Source organism: Lissotriton vulgaris, chromosome 2_1 (assembly GCF_964263255.1).
Source record: "Lissotriton vulgaris chromosome 2_1, aLisVul1.2, whole genome shotgun sequence".
Taxonomy (NCBI): Eukaryota; Metazoa; Chordata; class Amphibia; order Caudata; family Salamandridae; genus Lissotriton; species Lissotriton vulgaris.
The window spans coordinates 33,261,474-33,282,016 of NC_141687.1; the positions used below are offsets into that span (position 1 = coordinate 33,261,474).

The 20,543-nt window shown below is 48.8% G+C and overlaps 1 protein-coding gene across 9 annotated transcripts in view; it reads right to left on the bottom strand.

Moving 5' to 3' along the window:
* The window catches only part of PTPRN (protein tyrosine phosphatase receptor type N), a 377,719-nt gene that overhangs the window by 129,039 nt on the left and 228,137 nt on the right, over window positions 1-20,543 (bottom strand). For all 9 annotated transcript variants that reach the window (XM_086954395.1, XM_086954390.1, XM_086954393.1 and 6 more), the window contains 2 exons: window positions 8,162-8,248; window positions 7,524-7,603 (listed from right to left, as the gene is read on the bottom strand). In XM_086954395.1, the coding sequence (XP_086810521.1) occupies window positions 7,524-7,603; window positions 8,162-8,248 (167 nt within the window). The remainder of the gene's footprint in view (window positions 1-7,523; window positions 7,604-8,161; window positions 8,249-20,543) is intronic.

Genomic DNA, 20,543 nt, shown 5'->3' on the forward strand with positions numbered 1-20,543 from the left:
GAGAGGGACCCATGATTAGACTATGCACAGAGGCGAGAATTATCAGGTCTGGGGAGATTGAGTCCAAGCGCTCCAGAGGCGGGAATTGAACCCTGGTCCCAGGACAGGCCTCTGCATCAGGGTCTGCCGCTCTAACCATTGAGCCACGCTCAATGCACAACAGACCCTCTCTGATAAGACATGATGGGGATGCTCTTATCCCTGGTGCTGACTTATCTTAGGCTGCCTTGCGCCAACGTATGCACCATTGCACCATAGTGTAACGGGCGTTTGATGCCATGCATAGGTGCACCCTTCCCGTACGAAATTCTATCCTTTGTCACGGGGAACCCTTTATCGCTTCATATGTGTGTGCAACAGTTACACCAACTTTGTGGTGTAAGTTGTTTTACAAAATCTCTTTCTACGAATGGCAGTAGATGGGGATTAGCATCAAAGCCCATGGGTGGTTGCCGGGGACCGTCCATAGACCACCTATGGTGCATCCCTTGACACAAAGTAGGTAGTGCAAATTAGAGCCTCGTGCTACTTCATGTTACTTTGGGGCTACTTTCAAATACAATTCAGAACTTGAGCCAGACTCAAATCCCAAAACAATGCTCAATCATCTGGGGGTGTCTATTAGTGCCCCTTGCATAATCTGGGTCCTGTGTCGTACCCGGAGACGTGCTTCCCGGTCTGTTTGAGAAAAATCAGATATCAGAATTCTGGGGGATAATGTCCCACCAGGTACCGTACGAATACGATATATATCTGGTCCTGAAGAAAGCCTCCGACCCTTAGGGGCGCTGGTTGGCTGAAATATGTTGACTTTTTTTGATTACCTAGTGGATGTGTGCGATGGATTAATAGCCCTCACGACTTCTCACTGTTTTTAACCATGCGGCCTTCTCAGGTTCATATTTGAAGGTATAGGGTCTTATTTACAAGCACGTCGGGCCGCTGGAGGGTCATTTTAATTGATGCACCGACAGCCCAATGGGCTTCCCCATATTTACAAGGCCATGTGATGTCACCCTTAGTGACTTTCTATAGCCTTGTACATATGTTTCTCTTTTACGCATAACTCTGCGTGAAAGGGGCATTCCATGGGAGGAGCTGCGGGTGTTCCATGGGTGATGCTGCGGGCGTTCCATGGGTGGTGCTGCGGGCGTTCCATGGGTGGTGCTGCGGGCGTTCCATGGGTGGTGCTGCGGGTGTTCCATGGGTGGTGCTTCGGGTGTTCCATGGGTGGTGCTGCGGGCGTTCCATGGGTGGTGCTGCGGGTGTTCCATGGGTGGTGCTGCGGGTGTTCCATGGGTGGTGCTGCAGGTGTTCCATGGGTGGTGCTGCGGGCGTTCCATGGGTGGTGCTGCGGGCGTTCCATGGGTGGTGCTGCGGGTGTTCCATGGGTGGTGCTGCGGGCGTTCCATGGGTGGTGCTGCGGGTGTTCCATGGGTGGTGCTGCGGGTGTTCCATGGGTGGTGCTGCGGGCGTTCCATGGGTGGTGCTGCGGGTGTTCCATGGGTGGTGCTGCGGGTGTTCCATGGGTGCTGCTGTGAGTGTTCCATGGGTGGTGCTGCAGGCGTTCCATGGGTGGTGCTGCGGGTGTTCCATGGGTGCTGCTGTGAGTGTTCCATGGGTGGTGCTGCGGGAGTTCCATGGGTGGTGCTGCGGCGTTCCATGGGTGGTGCTGCGGGTGTTCCATGGGTGCTGCTGTGAGTGTTCCATGGGTGGTGCTGCGGGCGTTCCATGGGTGGTGCTGCGGGCGTTGCATGGGTGCTGCTGTGAGTGTTCCATGGGTGGTGCTGCGGGTGTTCCATGGGGGTGCTGCGGGTGTTCCATGGGTGGTGCTGCGGGTGTTCCATGGGTGGTGCTGCGGGTGTTCCATGGGTGGTGCTGCGGGTGTTCCATGGGTGGTGCTGCGGGCGTTCCATGGGTGGTGCTGTGGGCGTTCCATGGGTGGGGCTGCGGGTGTTCCATGGGTGGTGCTGCGGGTGTTCCATGGGTGCTGCTGTGAGTGTTCCATGGGTGGTGCTGCGGGTGTTCCATGGGTGGTGCTGCGGGTGTTCCATGGGTGCTGCTGTGAGTGTTCCATGGGTGGTGCTGCGGGTGTTCCATGGGTGGTGCTGAGGGTGTTCCATGGGTGCTGCTGTGAGTGTTCCATGGGTGGTGCTGCGGGTGTTCCATGGGTGGTGCTGGGGGTGTTCCATGGGTGGTGCTGCGGGTGTTCCATGGGTGGTGCTGCGGGCGTTCCATGGGTGGTGCTGCGGGCGTTCCATGGGTGGTGCTGCGGGTGTTCTATGGGTGGTGCTGCGGGTGTTCCATGGGTGGTGCTTCGGGTGTTCCATGGGTGGTGCTGCGGGCGTTCCATGGGTGGTGCTGCGGGCGTTCCATGGGTGGTGCTGCGGGCGTTCCATGGGTGGTGCTGCGGGCGTTCCATGGGTGGTGCTGCGGGCGTTCCATGGGTGGTGCTGCGGGTGTTCCCACGCAACATCCATGGAACTTGACCCATTCCCAGAAATACGACATTTTGTAAACCTGGGAATGCGTCAGAATCCTACACCTCCCGAGGCGACGCGTAAGGAGGCGCAACGAGGAGAAATACTACTATTTCGCCTCGTTTTTCCTCTTTCTATGCGTGCTATATTCTGCGGCATGCATAGAAAGAGGAAAATGCATTTAATGATTGTTTTTGTGCAGGAAGGTGTCTCTACCAGCACAAAACAATCAACCCCTCAGTGCCGCACAGCCCCCTTGCAAAATGATGCAAGGGTGTCTGCGGTAGAAGGACATGCATGAGTCGTGTCTTGTAGATACGGCGCATTCCTGTCATTTTATTTTGAAGCACGGCAGTTCAGCAGGAAGGCTGACTGTGCTTCCGTGCATCAAAACATTGTAAATGAGGCCCATAGTTTTTGGGGGACGGCAACAATTGTAGTTCATCTTGTTTGCACAGATCCGACTGTGTCTCTCAGATAAGAGACTCTACCTGCTGGCAGAGGCGAGGCCTATGATGGCGCACTTAACTACCAGTATTGTAGTGGTGGGATTATACCACTGAAGAAAATAGTCATCGAGGCCTCACCACTATTTTAAGAAGCGACTCCAGTCACTGAGCATGGCGCGGGTGCACTCCTTTTGATGACTTCTATGCCAACTAAGGAAGCAGAGTGTATCCTGCATTAGATGTTTCAACCTCCCTCATCTGATTCTCTCGAAGAGCTGGATAGACCCTGCTCCAAAGAGGTAGATGGACCAGAAATAGCTCTATCTGCTATCGGCGCTAAGCAGATGAATAGCAGAGGAGCGAAGTAACTGAACATAAGCAAACGTATGAAGCCCTCGACTGAGTTGAAGGACACTATTTACATAAAGATTAGAGACAGGCGAAGCCGCTTTCCGGTCGGGTATCCGGTAAGGTATGGAGTCGCTGCCTACTCTAACCATGGGCCGAAAGGCCATGAAATGTGGCTCGGAACTGGCACTAGTACGCATTGGTCGGAGCACTGTGCGCTTATGCTATGAACTTGGATTTCAGACTCATGCGCACATATTTTATTTTGAATTGCAGATACATGAAAATTGCCATAACGAAGAGTTTGAGCAAAACAAATTGGCACATTTTTTATGTAAAGACACGGCAATCTTATGTAAAGATGCATATTGAATTATAAATAAACAAACTTCGGATTACACTTTGACATTTAGGTCATTTAAAATATTAATATGAACTAAGTTGATTATTGTATCTGTAGCTTACAAACAACTCCCTGCAGATCTACATTCACTTCCCCTTGAACCCGAGAGTAACGGGCTATTTTTGGTAAAGAGGTAAACATTAAACATTGCAGCCAGGCGCACTGTTGCTCATTAATTATTTAAACATGTTTACAAACCCAAACAGAGCGTGTGCCAAGAAACACATGAGGAGGCTTGGTGGTGAGGTTTATGACTGACACGTGTCACTTTTTCCGAAGACTCCACAACCCATGGCCAAAGGGTGATACTTCTTTCTTTCTGAAAAAGCAGCAGCAGAGAGAAGGGGCACGGCCTACAAAGACATGCAGCATAGGGGGCAGCACAGCCTAAAATGAGGGGTAGCACAGGGAAGGGATACTGCATAGAAAGAGGGGTAGCACAGGGAAGGGATACTGCATAGAAAGAGGGGTAGCACAGGGAAGGGATACTGGATAGGAAGAGGGATAGCACAGGGAAGGGATACTGCATAGGAAGAGGGATAGCACAGGGAAGGGATACTGCATAGAAAGAGGGGTAGCACAGGGAAGGGATACTGCATAGAAGGAGTGGTAGCACAGGGAAGGGATACTACATACAAAGAGGGGTAGCACAGGGAAGGGATACTGCATAGAAAGAGGGATAGCACAGGGAAGGGATACTGCATAGAAAGAGGGGTAACACAGGGAAGGGATACTGCATAGAAAGAGGGGTAGCACAGGGAAGGGATACTGCATAGAAAGAGGGGTAGCACAGGGAAGGGATACTGCATAGGAAGAGGGATAGCACAGGGAAGGGATACTGCATAGGAAGAGGGATAGCACAGGGAAGGGATACTGCATAGAAAGAGGGGTAGCACAGGGAAGGGATACTGCATAGAAGGAGTGGTAGCACAGGGAAGGGATACTACATACAAAGAGGGGTAGCACAGGGAAGGGATACTGCATAGAAAGAGGGATAGCACAGGGAAGGGATACTGCATAGGAAGAGGGATAGCACAGGGAAGGGATACTGCATAGAAAGAGGGATAGCACAGGGAAGGGATACTGCATAGAAAGAGGGATAGCACAGGGAAGGGATACTGCATAGAAGGAGTGGTAGCACAGGGAAGGGATACTACATACAAAGAGGGGTAGCACAGGGAAGGGATACTGCATAGAAAGAGGGATAGCACAGGGAAGGGATACTGCATAGGAAGAGGGATAGCACAGGGAAGGGATACTGCATAGAAAGAGGGATAGCACAGGGAAGGGATACTGCATAGAAAGAGGGGTAGCACAGGGAAGGGATACTGCATAGGAAGAGGGATAGCAGAGGGAAGGGATACTGCATAGAAAGAGGGATAGCACAGGGAAGGGATACTGCATAGAAAGAGGGATAGCACAGGGAAGGGATACTGCAGAGAAAGAGGGATAGCACAGGGAAGGGATACTGCATAGAAAGAGGGGTAGCACAGGCAAGGGCTTCTGCATAGAAGGAGTGGTAGCACAGGGAAGGGATACTACATACAAAGAGGGGTAGCACAGGGAAGGGATACTGCATAGAAAGAGGGATAGCAGAGGGAAGGGATACTGCATAGAAAGAGGGGTAGCACAGGAAAGGGATACTGCATAGAAAGAGGGGTAGCACAGGGAAGGGATACTGCATAGAAAGAGGGGTAGCATAGGGAAGGGATACTGCATAGAAAGAGGGGTAGCACAGGCAAGGGCTTCTGCATAGAAGGAGGGGTAGCACAGGGAAGGGATACTGCATAGGAAGAGGGATAGCACAGGGAAGGGATACTGCATAGAAAGAGGGATAGCACAGGGAAGGGATACTGCATAGAAAGAGGGATAGCACAGGGAAGGGATACTGCATAGAAAGAGGGGTAGCACAGGCAAGGGCTTCTGCATAGAAGGAGTGGTAGCACAGGGAAGGGATACTACATACAAAGAGGGGTAGCACAGGGAAGGGATACTGCATAGAAAGAGGGATAGCACAGGGAAGGGATACTGCATAGAAAGAGGGGTAGCACAGGAAAGGGATACTGCATAGAAAGAGGGGTAGCACAGGGAAGGGATACTGCATAGAAAGAGGGGTAGCATAGGGAAGGGATACTGCATAGAAAGAGGGGTAGCACAGGCAAGGGCTTCTGCATAGAAGGAGTGTTAGCACAGGCAAGGGCTTCTGCATAGAAGGAGTGGTAGCACAGGGAAGGGATACTACATACAAAGAGGGGTAGCACAGGGAAGGGATACTGCATAGGAAGAGGGGAAGCACAGGGGAGGGATACTGCATAGAAAGAGGGGTAGCACAGGGAAGGGATACTGCATAGAAAGAGGGGTAGCACAGGGAAGGGATACTGCATAGAAAGAGGGGTAGCACAGGCAAGGGATACTACATACAAAGAGGGGTAGCACAGGGAAGGGATACTGCCCAGAAAGAGGGGTAGCACAGGGAAGGGATACTGCATAGAAAGAGGGGTAGCACAGGGAAGGGATACTGCATAGAACGAGGGTAGACCAGGGAAGGGATACTGCATAGAAAGAGGGATAGCACAGGGAAGGGATACTGCATAGAAAGAGGGATGGCACAGGGAAGGGATACTGCATAGGAAGAGGGATAGCACAGGGAAGGGATACTGCATAGAAAGAGGGGTAGCATAGGGAAGGGATACTGCATAGAAGGAGTGGTAGCACAGGGAAGGGATACTGCATAGAAGGAGTGGTAGCACAGGGAAGGGATACTGCATAGAAAGAGGGATAGCACAGGGAAGGGATACTGCATAGAAAGAGGGATGGCACAGGGAAGGGATACTGCATAGGAAGAGGGATAGCACAGGGAAGGGATACTGCATAGAAAGAGGGGTAGCATAGGGAAGGGATACTGCATAGAAGGAGTGGTAGCACAGGGAAGGGATACTGCATAGAAGGAGTGGTAGCACAGGGAAGGGATACTGCATAGAAAGAGGGATAGCACAGGGAAGGGATACTGCATAGAAAGAGGGATGGCACAGGGAAGGGATACTGCATAGGAAGAGGGATAGCACAGGGAAGGGATACTGCATAGAAAGAGGGGTAGCACAGGGAAGGGATACTGCATAGAAAGAGGGGTAGCACAGGGAAGGGCTTCTGCATAGAAGGAGTGGTAGCACAGGGAAGGGATACTGCATAGAAAGAGGGGTAGCACAGGGAAGGGATACTGCATAGAACGAGGGTAGACCAGGGAAGGGATACTGCATAGAAAGAGGGATAGCACAGGGAAGGGATACTGCATAGAAAGAGGGATGGCACAGGGAAGGGATACTGCATAGGAAGAGGGATAGCACAGGGAAGGGATACTGCATAGAAAGAGGGGTAGCATAGGGAAGGGATACTGCATAGAAAGAGGGGTAGCACAGGGAAGGGATACTACATAGGAAGAGGGGTAGCATAGGGAAGGGATACTTCATAGAACGAGGGTAGACCGGGGGAGGGATACTGCATAGGAAGAGGGGTAGCACAGGGAAGGGATACTGCATAGAAAGAGGGGTAGCACAGGCAAGGGCTTCTGCATAGAAAGAGGGATAGCACAGGTAAGGGATACTTCATAGAAACAAGGGTAGCATAGGGAAGGGATACTTCATAGAAAGAGGGTAGAACAGGGAAGGGATACTGCATAGGAAGAGGGGTAGCACAGGGAGGTAGCTTGATCTGGTAATGGTTGGTGGCACTGAGAAGAGGCACTGCCTGGAAACAGTTGATGCTACAAGCCACATAAGTGCCATGTTTGTAGTTCCCACTCCACAGATCCAGACACTCACTCAGTTCAGACCGCCTGGCACTCACCCGCTTGGTCGGCCACATCCATGAGCGACATGTTCAGTTTGTTGTGCCGTATTCGGAAGGTCACCGCTGGTCCAGACACACTGCACAGACAAAGATACACGTTGTGAGGACAAGGATGGTGACTGAATGACGCTAGCGGGGGTGCATGTGGGGATGTAGGGTTACCTGGGGGGGATTGTTGGGTTGGCGCTGGTTCAGACACATTGTGCAGAGCTTCAATGCTACCTGGACCTAGCAGCAGCACAAGCAGACATGCAGTGTCCGAGGGAACCCCATGCCCTGCCTGGTCCCTGGAGCAGCTCTCAGTGTTACCTCCCATGGTCAAGGCATGGACATGCAGCAAGGGTGAGTCTGCTGTGTTCTGGCAGCTGCGTCCAGTGCAGCAGAGTTCTGTAGGAGACATGTGTGCTGGACTCTCAGACAAAGCTGCAGAGAAGATGAAAGCAGTGAAGAGGGTCGCGTCTACCCTTCTGGGGATGGACCGATGTCCAACCCCTGGGAGATCCCTACTAAAGGGTGTACATTCTAGCAAAGGCACTCTGGGAGTTACAAGGGCCCCCTAGGACTGTACCATTAAAATAGGGAAGCACAAGGTCAGCTCTGCAGATCTTTTCATTGAGACTCTCTGCCTTCCTTACCTCATGTTGATGAAACTCGTGGTGGCCAGGTGTATGCGCTCCGCCAGGGTCTGCAGCAGCCTCATGGCATCCTTCCAACTCAGGGGCCTAGAGAGGAAGGGAAGAGCATGAAGGAGAGGAGAGTGAACAGATGAGTGAGAAAGAGCCGTAAAAAAAGAAGAGGGAAGATACAAGAAACAGGTGTCACTGGGGAAGAATCGAGGACGCCTATGTAGACCACAAACACATCTACTACTGAAGAATGAAAATAGAACATGATACATTTCTGTAAAGAGAGCTGTCCAGCACTGATATCAATCATGGCTATGTATCATGTCCTAGTATACCAAGACATCTCAGGTAATCCTTTTCTATGGATGAAGCCCTTCAGAGTTGTCCAGACATACAGATTATTGTTTGTGATTCTGAAAGAAGACAGGAAGAGAAATAACCTAATTTAATGAAAATGAGGAAGTGAACCCTGATGTGCCCTACAGAAAACCTTCAAAACTGTAAACATCTCATGATAGAAAAGGATGTCCCCTCATCACTTCTACACTTAAGTCTACATCTAGAAGCATTTCTCAATATTCCAGACTTAGCGGGTCTGGGTTTCCGTGGGTTTCCTAGCTCGCCGGTAAATGCATAGGCGCCATCTTGGGTGAGGACGTGCCGTCCTAGAGACGCCGGACCGAGCGCTCTAGCCTTGCGGCCCTCCTCCGCCCGCCCTACTTAAGGCTGATTGTTATCTTGCTTGCTGGAACCATTCTGGACGAACAGCGTGGCTGAGACCCTGACGCTGCAACACATCGCTGCTTAGCGCTTTGCGCTTTTTACTTACCGCATTTATTATATTTTGGTTAATTGTGTTTTACTTTCACCCTGATTTTAATAGGGACTCCTGGCCCTCACTGCACATAATTGGCTCCCGCACCGCTACTTAGCGGGTCTGGGTTTCCGTGGGTTTCCTAGCTCGCCGGTAAATGCATAGGAGCCATCTTGGGTGAGGACGTGCCGTCCTAGAGACGCCGGACCGAGCGCTCTAGCCTTGCGGCCCTCCTCCGCCCGCCCTACTTAAGGCTGATTGTTATCTTGCTTGCTGGAACCTTTCTGGACGAACAGCGTGGCTGAGACCCTGACGCTGCAACACATCGCTGCTTAGCGCTTTGCGCTTTTTACTTACCGCATTTATTATATTTTGGTTAATTGTGTTTTACTTTCACCCTGATTTTAATAGGAACTCCTGGCCCTCACTGCACATAATTGGCTCCCGCACCGCTACTTAGCGGGTCTGGGTTTCCGTGGGTTTCCTAGCTCGCCGGTAAATGCATAGGCGCCATCTTGGGTGGACCGAGCGCTCTAGCCTTGCGGCCCTCCTCCGCCCGCCCTACTTAAGCTCTGCTCTAGCGCGCAGCGGTGACGCGCAGCGGGTCGCGCCTTCTCTGCGCCTGAGTCGCGCCAGAGTCCTGCCCGTCTGCGCCCGTCAGCGCTGAGGAAGCGCTAGGGCAGGGCTCAGCACTTGGTCGGTACGTATAGCTGTTCCTTTCAGCTTTGCTGCAGCCATGTACTCTAGATCCGACCTATTTCATTTTCATCCTACCCCTGCCCCTTGTTTGCCCCATTCTATTCACCCTTTGCATGGCCCCTTCAGATGTCCCGATTGTTCTTTTACGCTTCCGCCACCGACCCCTATTTCTACTCTTTGTCCTGCCCTCCGTATGTCATCAGAGCCTACAACCTTTAAGGTCTTTCATCTTAATGTTAGATCCTTGGTTAAACACCATCTTGACATCCACGACCTACTCGATGAGGCCCCTGACATTCTTTTTATGTCTGAAACTTGGCTCCATAACGACGCATCAGTTGCCATTAACTCTGCACTCCCCCCAGAGTATACTATCTATACCCTTAATCGTGACTCTAGAGGGGGCGGCATCGCTGCCGCTATTAAAACTAGATATCCATGCACATGGAAGGTCATGGATATTGCGGGATGCGGAAGCGCCTACTTTTCTGTCTCTGTCAATCCGCATTTTACCTTCTCTGGCCTACTTATTTACCGGCCTCCGGGCCCCGATGCTACCTTCAGGGCCGCCCTTCCCGATGTGGTTAGCTCTTTGGCCCTGAAAACTGCTAATTTTAATATTATCGGGGACCTCAATCTGCATTTTGACTCTCCCTGTCCCTCGGCGGCCAGTAGCACATGTGCTGACTTGGAGGCTCTCCAACTCTTTCAATTAGTTCAACATAATACGCACATTGGTGGTCATATCCTAGATCCTTTTTTTACCTCTATAACATCGGCCAAAGTATTGCCCCCTAGACCTATGGCCTGGACAGACCACCACCTAATTGAATGCCATCTGTTACTTGAGGATCCTCCTGCAGTCACCCCCACTTCTGCCATTCTCAGGCGCTCTTGGAAAAAGTTGAAACTCAATGATTTTCATCAGCTGCTAGACGAGGTCCCTTTGGCCCCTTTTACAGATGTGGAATCCGGCTACAACTCTTATTGTAGCTGGCTCACCAATGCGTTAGACAAGCTTATTCCTCTCACCCTGACTAAACAACAGCACAATCATTCCAGTCCCTGGTATGATGACACTCTTCGGCTACTAAAAAAATCTTGTAAACAAGCCGAAAGACTGTGGCGCAAGTCATATGATCCGGTCAGGAAAGCCTTGTACCGCGCCACCACCAAGAAATATCACAGAGCCATCTGTAGGGCCCGAGCCTCTTACTTCTCTCGTGAGTTCAGTGCTAGTAACAACCCTAGCAAACTTATTTTTAAAGCATTGAAAGACCTTGCCACCTGTAGAACCTCTACTACTGCGATTTGCTCTCCCTCCCATTGCGAGGATTTGGCTACTTTCTTTGTTGACAAAGTGGAAGGTATTTATCGCGCCTTTCCTAATTCTACTGACTCTCGGCAGAGTACCACAGCCACTTCTAAAACCTCAATGTCATTATCCTATCTCTCAGAGCTTTCCATGGAGGAGTTTGATAAACTTGTTATCAGAGTGAAATCAGGCTCTCCAAAAGACCCTCTGCGGCCCGCACAATTTAGAGAATCCCCTTCCTTTTGCCTCCCCCCTCTTCGTGAGCTTATTAATTTGTCTTTGACTTCGGGCTCGGTACCCCATGCCTGGAAACAGGCGCAGGTGGTCCCTATTCTGAAGAAACCTGCTCTGGATCCCAAAAAAGCAGAAAACTACCGCCCCATTTCTCTCCTCCCGTGGGCTGCCAAATTGACTGAGGCTCACGTCAATACCATTCTAGCAAACCATCTCCATTCTGCGAATATTTTAGATCCCACGCAGAATGGCTTTAGGCCCGGTCACAGTACTGAGACTGCGCTCCTGTACATGGCTGAACACCTTCGCATGTTGGTGGATTCGGGTCACACGGCAGCACTTGTGCTTCTCGATCTAAGTGCCGCCTTCGACACTGTCTCCCATGACATTTTACTCCAACGTCTGGTTGAGGCTGGGGTGGATAAGCTGGCTCTTGAATGGTTCAGATCTTTTCTATCCGATCGCTCCTTCAGGGTCACCACTCCCCCCTTCGAATCTAAACCACATGCGATTGCCCAGGGAGTTCCACAGGGATCGGCCTTAAGCCCCATCCTATTTAATCTTTATGTCCAGCCACTAGCTGATGTCGCCATGCGGGGAACCTTTCCATCGTGTCCTACGCAGACGACACTCAGCTGGCTGTTGCGATTAGTGGGGCTTCCGATCTCGAGGCAGCCAAGTTCCGCGAGGGACTTTTATCCGTGGCCCACTGGATGAATGACAATTTCCTGCAATTGAACGCTAAGAAAACCGAGGTGCTCATTGTGGGAAAACAAACTCATTTGTGGGGCGATAGCTGGTGGCCTCAAGAGCTCGGCTCTACTCCTCCCCCCGTTACTGAAGTAAAAAATCTCGGGGTGTGGTTCGACTCCCAATTGAGTTTTTCCACCCATACTAAAAAGACTGCTGCATCTTGCTTTGGGATTCTGCGTCAGCTTCGGTCCACTTTTATATATTTCGACGCTCCCACTCGCCAACTTATCGTGCAAGCCATGATTTTGTCCAAATTGGACTACGCCAGCTCTCTTTTTCTTGGAGTCAACCAGGCTGAGCTCTCCCGCCTTCAACGCGTTCAGAACGCTGCCGCCAGGGCTCTGGTTGGCTTGCCCAAATTCTGCTCAGCTAGGAGAACTATCTATAATCTCCATTGGCTCCCGGTGGCACAGAGAATAAAGTTTAAATCCTTGATTTTGACTTTCAAAATCCTTAAATTTTCTTCCCCTCCAATTCTCCAGCAACTTATCTCTCCCTATGTGCCTACTCGCACTCTGAGGTCCTCTGTTCTCCATCTTGCCACAGTTCCTCGTTTTAAGAGATCTAGGATTGGCGGACGTTCCTTCCAAGTCCTTGCTGCCAAGTTATGGAATTCCTTGCCTGTCCATATCCGGGCCATCGAGGGGCTTCTCGCTTTTAGGAAGGCGGTAAAAACCTTCCTTTTCCCCTTGGCACCTTAGCTCCGTTGTTGTTGTGTTGTGTTTTCTCCTTTTGTCCGGTCCCCTTGGTTCTGTTCTCGCGCCAGGACGCCCCTTTGCTGGGGCATCTGCGCGCGTAATAAATCCGGATAACATAACATAACATAACAGATGTGCTGCTCCTCTTTGGAAGAGCTATGTAAGGATATCCTTGGAGATGTTCGATTTACGACCAGACTGAGGTAGTGACAACTTGAGATTAGACATAGTGTACATTCTTACTGACCTCAGCTCACTTCTTCATTGTGTAAGAGTCCTTCTGCATTTAAGGTCAATAGAGGAACTGCTCCATCTCTGCTGCACTTATATCTCCTGCAGTGGGGCCAGCAGCTGCAACAAGTGTCCTTGGGCACCAGGAGGTATTCAGTTACTGATGCACCCCAATGGTATTGGGCATTCTGTTAATGATGCACCCGAATGATATTGGGCATTCAGTTACTGATGCACCCGTGTGGCATTGGGCATTCAGAGACTGATGCACCCCAATGGTATTGGGCATTCAGTTACTGATGCACCCATGTGGCATTGGGCATTCAGTTACTGATGCACCTGTATGGTATTGGGCATTCAGAGACTGATGCACCGCAATGGTATTGGGCATTCAGAGACTGATGCACCCCAATGGTATTGGGCATTCAGAGACTGATGCACCCCAATGGTATTGGGCATTCAGAGACTGATGCACCCCAATGGTATTGGGCATTCAGAGACTTATGCACCCGGATGGTATTGGGCATTCAGAGACTTATGCACCAGGATGGTATTGGGCATTCAGAGACTTATGCACCCGGATGGTATTGGGCATTCAGAGACTTATGCACCCGGATGGTATTGGGCATTCAGAGACTTATGCACCCGGATGGTATTGGGCATTCAGAGACTGGTGCACTCGAATTCAGAGAGCAAGACAGTCCAGCCAACCTCAGAGGACTCTCTATGGTGCAGATTAGTGTAGAGAAGGAGTGCTGTAGGCAAGGGCTATGTGGCAGCCTTCCTGCTCTGCACAGGAACCACACGTACCTCTCATTTCATGTGCATGGGTTTGTGTGAATGAGATCTGTGGCATGGAGATGGGCCGGGCTGGAGTATAGACCCTTATGTCTCAAAAAAAGGTCAGCGCGAGAACTGAATATTGGGGAAACATATTTCTACGAGTTGTAATTGTACCCAAGGGCCTTGTCGTTTACCAAGTTCCCTAGTTCCAGCTCAGGTAAGTCCCTGAGCTGGGGGTATTCCAAGTGTAGGGTTTGCACCCATCCAATCTTCCATGACCTGCCAGAGTGAGTGTGACTCTCAAGAGTCTACATAGAGAGCAAGGAGTCAACGTTTGTTCTAATGCTCATGAAGGCTTCAAGCATCAGGAGCACTCTCTCTAAAGCCAAAGATCACGCCTTTCCCCACCACTGCTGGAGAGGGTTGAGGGCAGCATGAAGCACCACAAGGCCGGGGTTCTAGTTGTCCCGTCCCCCCTCATGCCATGCCACACTTAGGCAAGAGCCCCTGCATGCAGTGCTTGTGGAGCAACGCTTCATTCTAGAGTCGACCGAATGAAGAAGGGTAGAAGCTTGTGATCTTTGGCTGAAGAAAGCTACACATACCGTCGCTTCCAGTAACATCTCAAGCCAATGAGTGTGACTTCTCCCAGCAATACAATGATACATCTGGGAAAAAATCCTCCAATCACTGGCTTCCTGAAGCGAATAAGGCTGTTTAAGTACCAGTGGCTGGTACCTGGATCGAGTGTAGACCTAAGACGTCTGACTCGTGCCCTCATCCAGTGCTCATAGGACAATCCACGCAAAGGAATCATTCAAACAGCCAAGTTTACCTGTGATGGGCGAGAAACGCCCCCCAACCTTTTCCACCTTGAGTCCATTACAAGCAGACTCCACCCTCCATTATACATGGGCCTGTATCTGGAGAGTAGAGCTTTGTTCTTGTTCCACATGCAGACACAGGGGCTTATTTACAAGCCCCTTCTGCCGTCAGTGCATCACTTTCAATGCTGTTCTGGCGACGCACAGTGCAGACCAATATCTACAAGGCCACGTAAAGCGACGCTGCGTGGCTTTACAGTCCTTGCTGGGATTTTTTAATTTCGGGTGTACTTATATTCCCGAATATGCCCAGCGTATCAAGCCTTTGTATGCTTTCATACAACCTACTTTTACCAAATGTTGCTGGCTGCCAGAACACTCAGCTATTTTCCAATCTTTGCAGGCTGATCTACTTGAATCTAAATTCTTACTGACTCGTGATAACCACACCAACCTGGTGATTAGAATCATCCCTGGGGCGGTGGGTTTCACTTACCTTACTTTTAACCAAGGAGACACAGTTCCTTTTGCTTACAAGTCACACTTGTGCACTTCGGGTGAAATGCGGTTTTCCTCTGTGGAAAAAGTTTTGACAGCAGTGCAAATGGCGATTCTTAAGGAACGTGCACTGTCGCAGGGAAAACGTATGTTGGTTGTTACCCTGTATCCTGCACTACAGGCAGTGATGAAAGCCAGTGTACCAAATTCTAAAGCTTTGCACCCACGGTGGATACAATGGGCGGCTTCATTGACATCTCCGGATGTCATGTTTATTTTTTAAGCCTCCTTACAGTCGCAAGACTTTTTGCAGTATGAATTTGTTCATCCTGCGCCTTTGGCTATGCAGCATTTGGAGGATTTCCATTGCATCATATACACTGATGGTTCAGCGCAAGTTGCGCATGGTTCTAAACACTCATACGTTTCCGCTTGCCCCATTGTGGTAGGTGTCATGGTGAATGATGAGTTCAAATCCAGAGTCGTGCACAAGTAGACTCTAGGGGACTGCACTGCACAATTGGCTGAGCTTCGTGCTCTGATGCTTGCATTGGAGTACGCTGATCCTAGTGCGACAACTCTTATCGTAAGTGATTCTTACAACTGTGTCCAGTCTTATAATGAAAACCTGTTCTTTTGGATTCAGAATAATTTTCGTGATTCCAAGGGTAGCACAATGAAACATAAAATTATCTGGGTCCGAGTGGCTGAGCTTAAAGAGCAGTTGCCACTCGTGTTTGTAATTCACGCACTCGGTCATCAGCGCATAGGAGTTCGAGCTGTTGGCAATTCGTTGGCTGATGAGGCCGCAAAATCAGCAGTACCAACATATTTGGTTGCAGCAGTTACACGTTCCAAAAATAAGATTGATGATGAAATCTTGGCAGCCTTTGCTGCAACTGAGAAGGGAAGTAAATATCCAAAGGGATTCCCTTCGAAGTATTCATACCAATTAAGTCCTGATAAAGTTCCTTATGTGAAAATACCTGACGTTGGTGGGAGAGGTTAATTCCCAACGCGGCCCGCAGGCCCACACTGATTACTGCAGCCCATCAAGGTGAAGCGTCTGCACATGCGGGCGTTTCGGCTACTGTAGCTTAGTTACAACAACGTTTTTGGTGGTGGGGCCTGTACAAACAGACGCGTGATTATGTCCTTCAATGTGACATTTGCCAGCAGATTAAGCCTTCGACTGCTACGCGTCCGCCCCAGACACAGTTGTACATTTCTAATAAACCACTTGGTTGTGTTTACTTAGATCACTGCGGTCCTTTTTCTTCTGATACTGCGTGTAAGTACATGTTAGTAGCAGTTGATTCATGCACACGGTTTATGTGGGTGTGCCACACCGCAGCGCTGATTCACAGACTGTCATAAGAGACTTGCGTGTCTTTGTAGGGATTTTTGCCTGTGGTACCTTCCATTCGGATCAGGGTCCGGCTTTTGCCTCCAAGGCGTACAAGGATGCCATGACTTCATTGGGGGTCCAAGTCAAGTTTTCGTCTCCATACAGGCCTGAGGGTAATAGTGTTGTGGAACGGATGAACCAAGATTTAAAGCAGTCTTTGACAGCTCGAGGTATAGGCACTGGCAGGAACTGGCTGGCCCACCGCAGTCGCGTGCAGCGTGCTCTTAATAATCTCCCTAGAAGGTCTCAGGGTGGGCGGACCCCATACGAGATGCTCTTTGGTATCAAGATGTTTGTCTCGGACCTTGACGGTCTAGACTCAGTGGCTATTGCTGCCTTCTTTGAAGTAGATGAACATTGCAATGTTTTACAGGATCTACAAAAGACAAGAGAAAGTCTTGCAAAGGAACATTTGCCCTCCACCTCGGATGATGCGTTGCAGATCCCGGTAGTTGGCTGGCTACCCCAAGTTCAAGAACTGGTTCGTGAGAAGATCGAAAACAAGAAAGAATTTGGTCCCTCTTATCGAGCTCCGGTTCCAGTGCTTGGTGTGAAGGGCACAAGAACAGTCATTTTACCACCACTTCCAGGTCGTAAGGAGAACAGGTATATCTCCATTGACAATGTCAAGATACACAGAGTGGCCGATTCTTCTTAGTATGACTCCGGCAGTCTCATGTCCTTTGATTTTGAGAAATTCTGTTTTGGCCCCGGTTACCAATCCTGTGCCTGTTGTTGCTCTCGAGATGCCTGCTGTTTCCAGTCCTTTATTGAGTACACTGGCTGGTACTCAACTTGATGAAACTGAATACACGTACCTAACTGACTTATCGATGCCTGATTTGCAAACTCGCTTGGCTACAGAATCAAGATTTTCATTTGACACTGATTCCCACACAGCAAAGACCCCTTCTAAAATTTCAATTTGGGCAAAACTGTTCAAGAAAGATTGTTTAATACCCCCTTGGACCTATCTTTGGCTGGTGCTTTTTTCAATATACCTTTTTATGTCAACTGGTTTTGTGTTTTATTTTTTCCGTCTCGTCAATGGACACTATGTCGGGGAGAGAACATGCATTCAATATATCAATGGAACATTGGCACCCATTCCTCATCACACAGATTGAAGAGAGACTTGGCTTTTATTAACATCACTACTTGGCCTGTCTTAGATGGGATTGTATGGGATGCTGTTCGATTTCAAATTCATGGGCCCACTGAGGTTATAAATGTCCCTAATGTTCTGTGAGTTTCTATGGGGGATGTAGTTAAACAAAATATACGTTCTGATGATTGGGATGTTCAGGCCGTAGAAGCTTTGTTTTTTGATTTGAAATATTATGCTGCCTTTGATGCTGAAGATTTGTATTTGGAGTCTGCTAATTTCGGTGATTTGTATTGTTACCAACATTTTGGCAATCACTACCTACATAAAACTAATACCAGGAGAAACACTGTCAATTATACGCAATGGGAACACTGTCCAGCTCTGATACAAGGCAGTTCTGCTTCCTTTTTGAAAAGGTTCACTTACTTTACTGATTTTAATCAATCAAATCTCAATGCATTTTATTTTAAAATGACTGAAAAGTACACATCCAAAGTTAGACTTACCAATACTAAATTATTGTATTCGAAGTCCTTTCTAGACCAGTTGGCTGTTGGGGGCTACGAGTTGTGGAAGGATACCTTTGACCTTAAATCACTTTGAGGTTCTAAAAGCTGGCAAGTGCAAGGCACTGAGGCTTTGCACCATGCATGTCTCATCCCGAACCATATGTTGTTTTTGACTTCTACAGTTTCACAGACGACATGCTTTGGATTGGCTACTACTAAAAAATTAAATGCTCCTTCTTTTCCTGACTTAGAAGAATATTCAGGTTGGGGTAATGCTACAAAATTTTCTAAAAGAGAATTGCACAGTCTGTTGCTAAATTCCTCCTTTAACATATCCAGTTTGAATCCCAATAGCTGGTTGCTCTGGCACAGAAGTGCTGACTCGTGCCAGCATCGTTTTCTGGGTTTAACTCAAGGCTTTACACAGGTCAGGGTAGATCCCCATTTTGAGAGTGGCCATTCTGTGACTACCTATTCTGTAGGCAACTTATGTCAGAATTGGCTCAAACATTCTACCTTGGCGTCAGTTAAACTGCATTTGTCCAAGCTGACTGACGATGTTGATCTGAATGATTTTATAAAAGGTCTGGCTATTGGTAGATCTAAAAGAGGATATAGGCTGTTTATAACGAATTCTGGAAAACATCCCAGTTTGAGGCGGCTACCCGCCTTAGAGCTATTGATCAAGCTAATTTAGAAAATGTGCTAGCAGTTGTCGATAATAGCATAAACACGCTCTCTTCACGCATTTACACGTTAGATAATATTGTGTCATCTGTTGTTGATATTGTGCAAGATGAAGTGTCTGTTTTGTACCATGGTCAAAATCAGTTGCATTCTATTATGCAGTTTGCATGGACCCTACAGACCCTTAAGGCCGGAAAAGTGCCATGGCATTACATGAATACGTCATCATTGTTTGCCCCATTTAATTTGACTGACAAGCAAAGTTTACTATCGATGAAAGATGCATCTTTTTCTTTGTTACACATTGAGAGGTTGGAGCCTTTACCGTTTTCTGTGGCAGAGGCCAATGCTGCAACGTGGCTTATCCACGGGTTAATAACTCTCCCGTTCCCACTGTTCGAGTTCAAGGGCTGTATGAAGTACTTTGCCATTGGTAGATATGAGCCTCTTGGTAGTGCTTATCTCCATGAAGCTTGGTCGCTTCCTTTTACATATAGATGCCTTAGGGAGGGAACAGAAGTTTATTTGAATGGTGAAGATTGCACTGAAACACCGGATCACTCATTGATATGTAGACATATCCAGTGTCACGGCCCCTGTAATCAGAATGAGCCAAATTGAGACTGTATTTTGAAAGGTACCCCGTGCCTGCTATTGTTCCCACATTCACATTACGGGCAAATGAGAGTTATTTACTATTAAACAATGAAGATTGCTGTGGGTTAATGAAAGGGATTGCTTATGTCGTTGCCGTCAGTGAGCGTGTGATTTGCTGTAGGAATGTAATGTTTCCACCCCGGCATGGGAAACTTGATGTTTCCATCTGGCCCAAGATTCCGACCTTGAAAGCAGAGTTCAATAAGATGAGTCGCATAAGAGCTCTATTGTCCCAAAAAGAAGTTGCCCTCACATCTGCTCGTGAAACATTCGTCCTTCACGTGACTAACACTCGCACAGAGGTGCATGCCTTATTGAATACTGATTTGCTGTTGCATTTCAATGAGTTAATTCACACTATCTTCAATGCCTCCTCCACGTCTGGGCTGGCTCACTTTTTTGAAGTTGTGAGCAGTGGCCTTGTGACTTCTTTTCAAGCTATATTTGGTGTATTTCTAGCATTCTTTCATTCTATTTTTTCAGCTTGTTTGGTGGATTTCCCTTACTGCACCGCACAATTGGCTGAGCTTCGTGCTCTGATGCTTGCATTGGAGTACGCTGATCCTAGTGTGACAACTCTTATCGTAAGTGATTCTTACTACTGTGTCCAGTCTTATAATGAAAACCTGTTCTTTTGGATTCAGAATAATTTTCGTGATTCCAAGGGTAGCACAATAAAACATAAGATTATCTGGGTCCGAGTGGCTGAGCTTAAAGAGCAGTTGCCACTCGTGTTTGTAATTCACGCACTCGGTCATCAGCGCATAGGAGTTCGAGCTGTTGGCAATTCGTTGGCTGATGAGGCCGCGAAATCAGCAGTACCAACATATTTGGTTGCAGCAGTTACACGTTCCAAAAATAAGATTGATGATGAAATCTTGGCAGCCTTTGCTGCAACTGAGAAGGGAAGTAAATATCCAAAGGGATTCCCTTCGAAGTATTCATACCAATTAAGTCCTGATAAAGTTCCTTATGTGAAAATACCTGATGTTGGTGGGAGAGGTTAATTCCCAACGCGGCCCGCAGGCCCACACTGATTACTGCAGCCCATCAAGGTGAAGCGTCTGCACATACGGGCGTTTCGGCTACTGTAGCTTAGTTACAACAACGTTTTTGGTGGTGGGGCCTGTACAAACAGACGCGTGATTATGTCCTTCAATGTGACATTTGCCA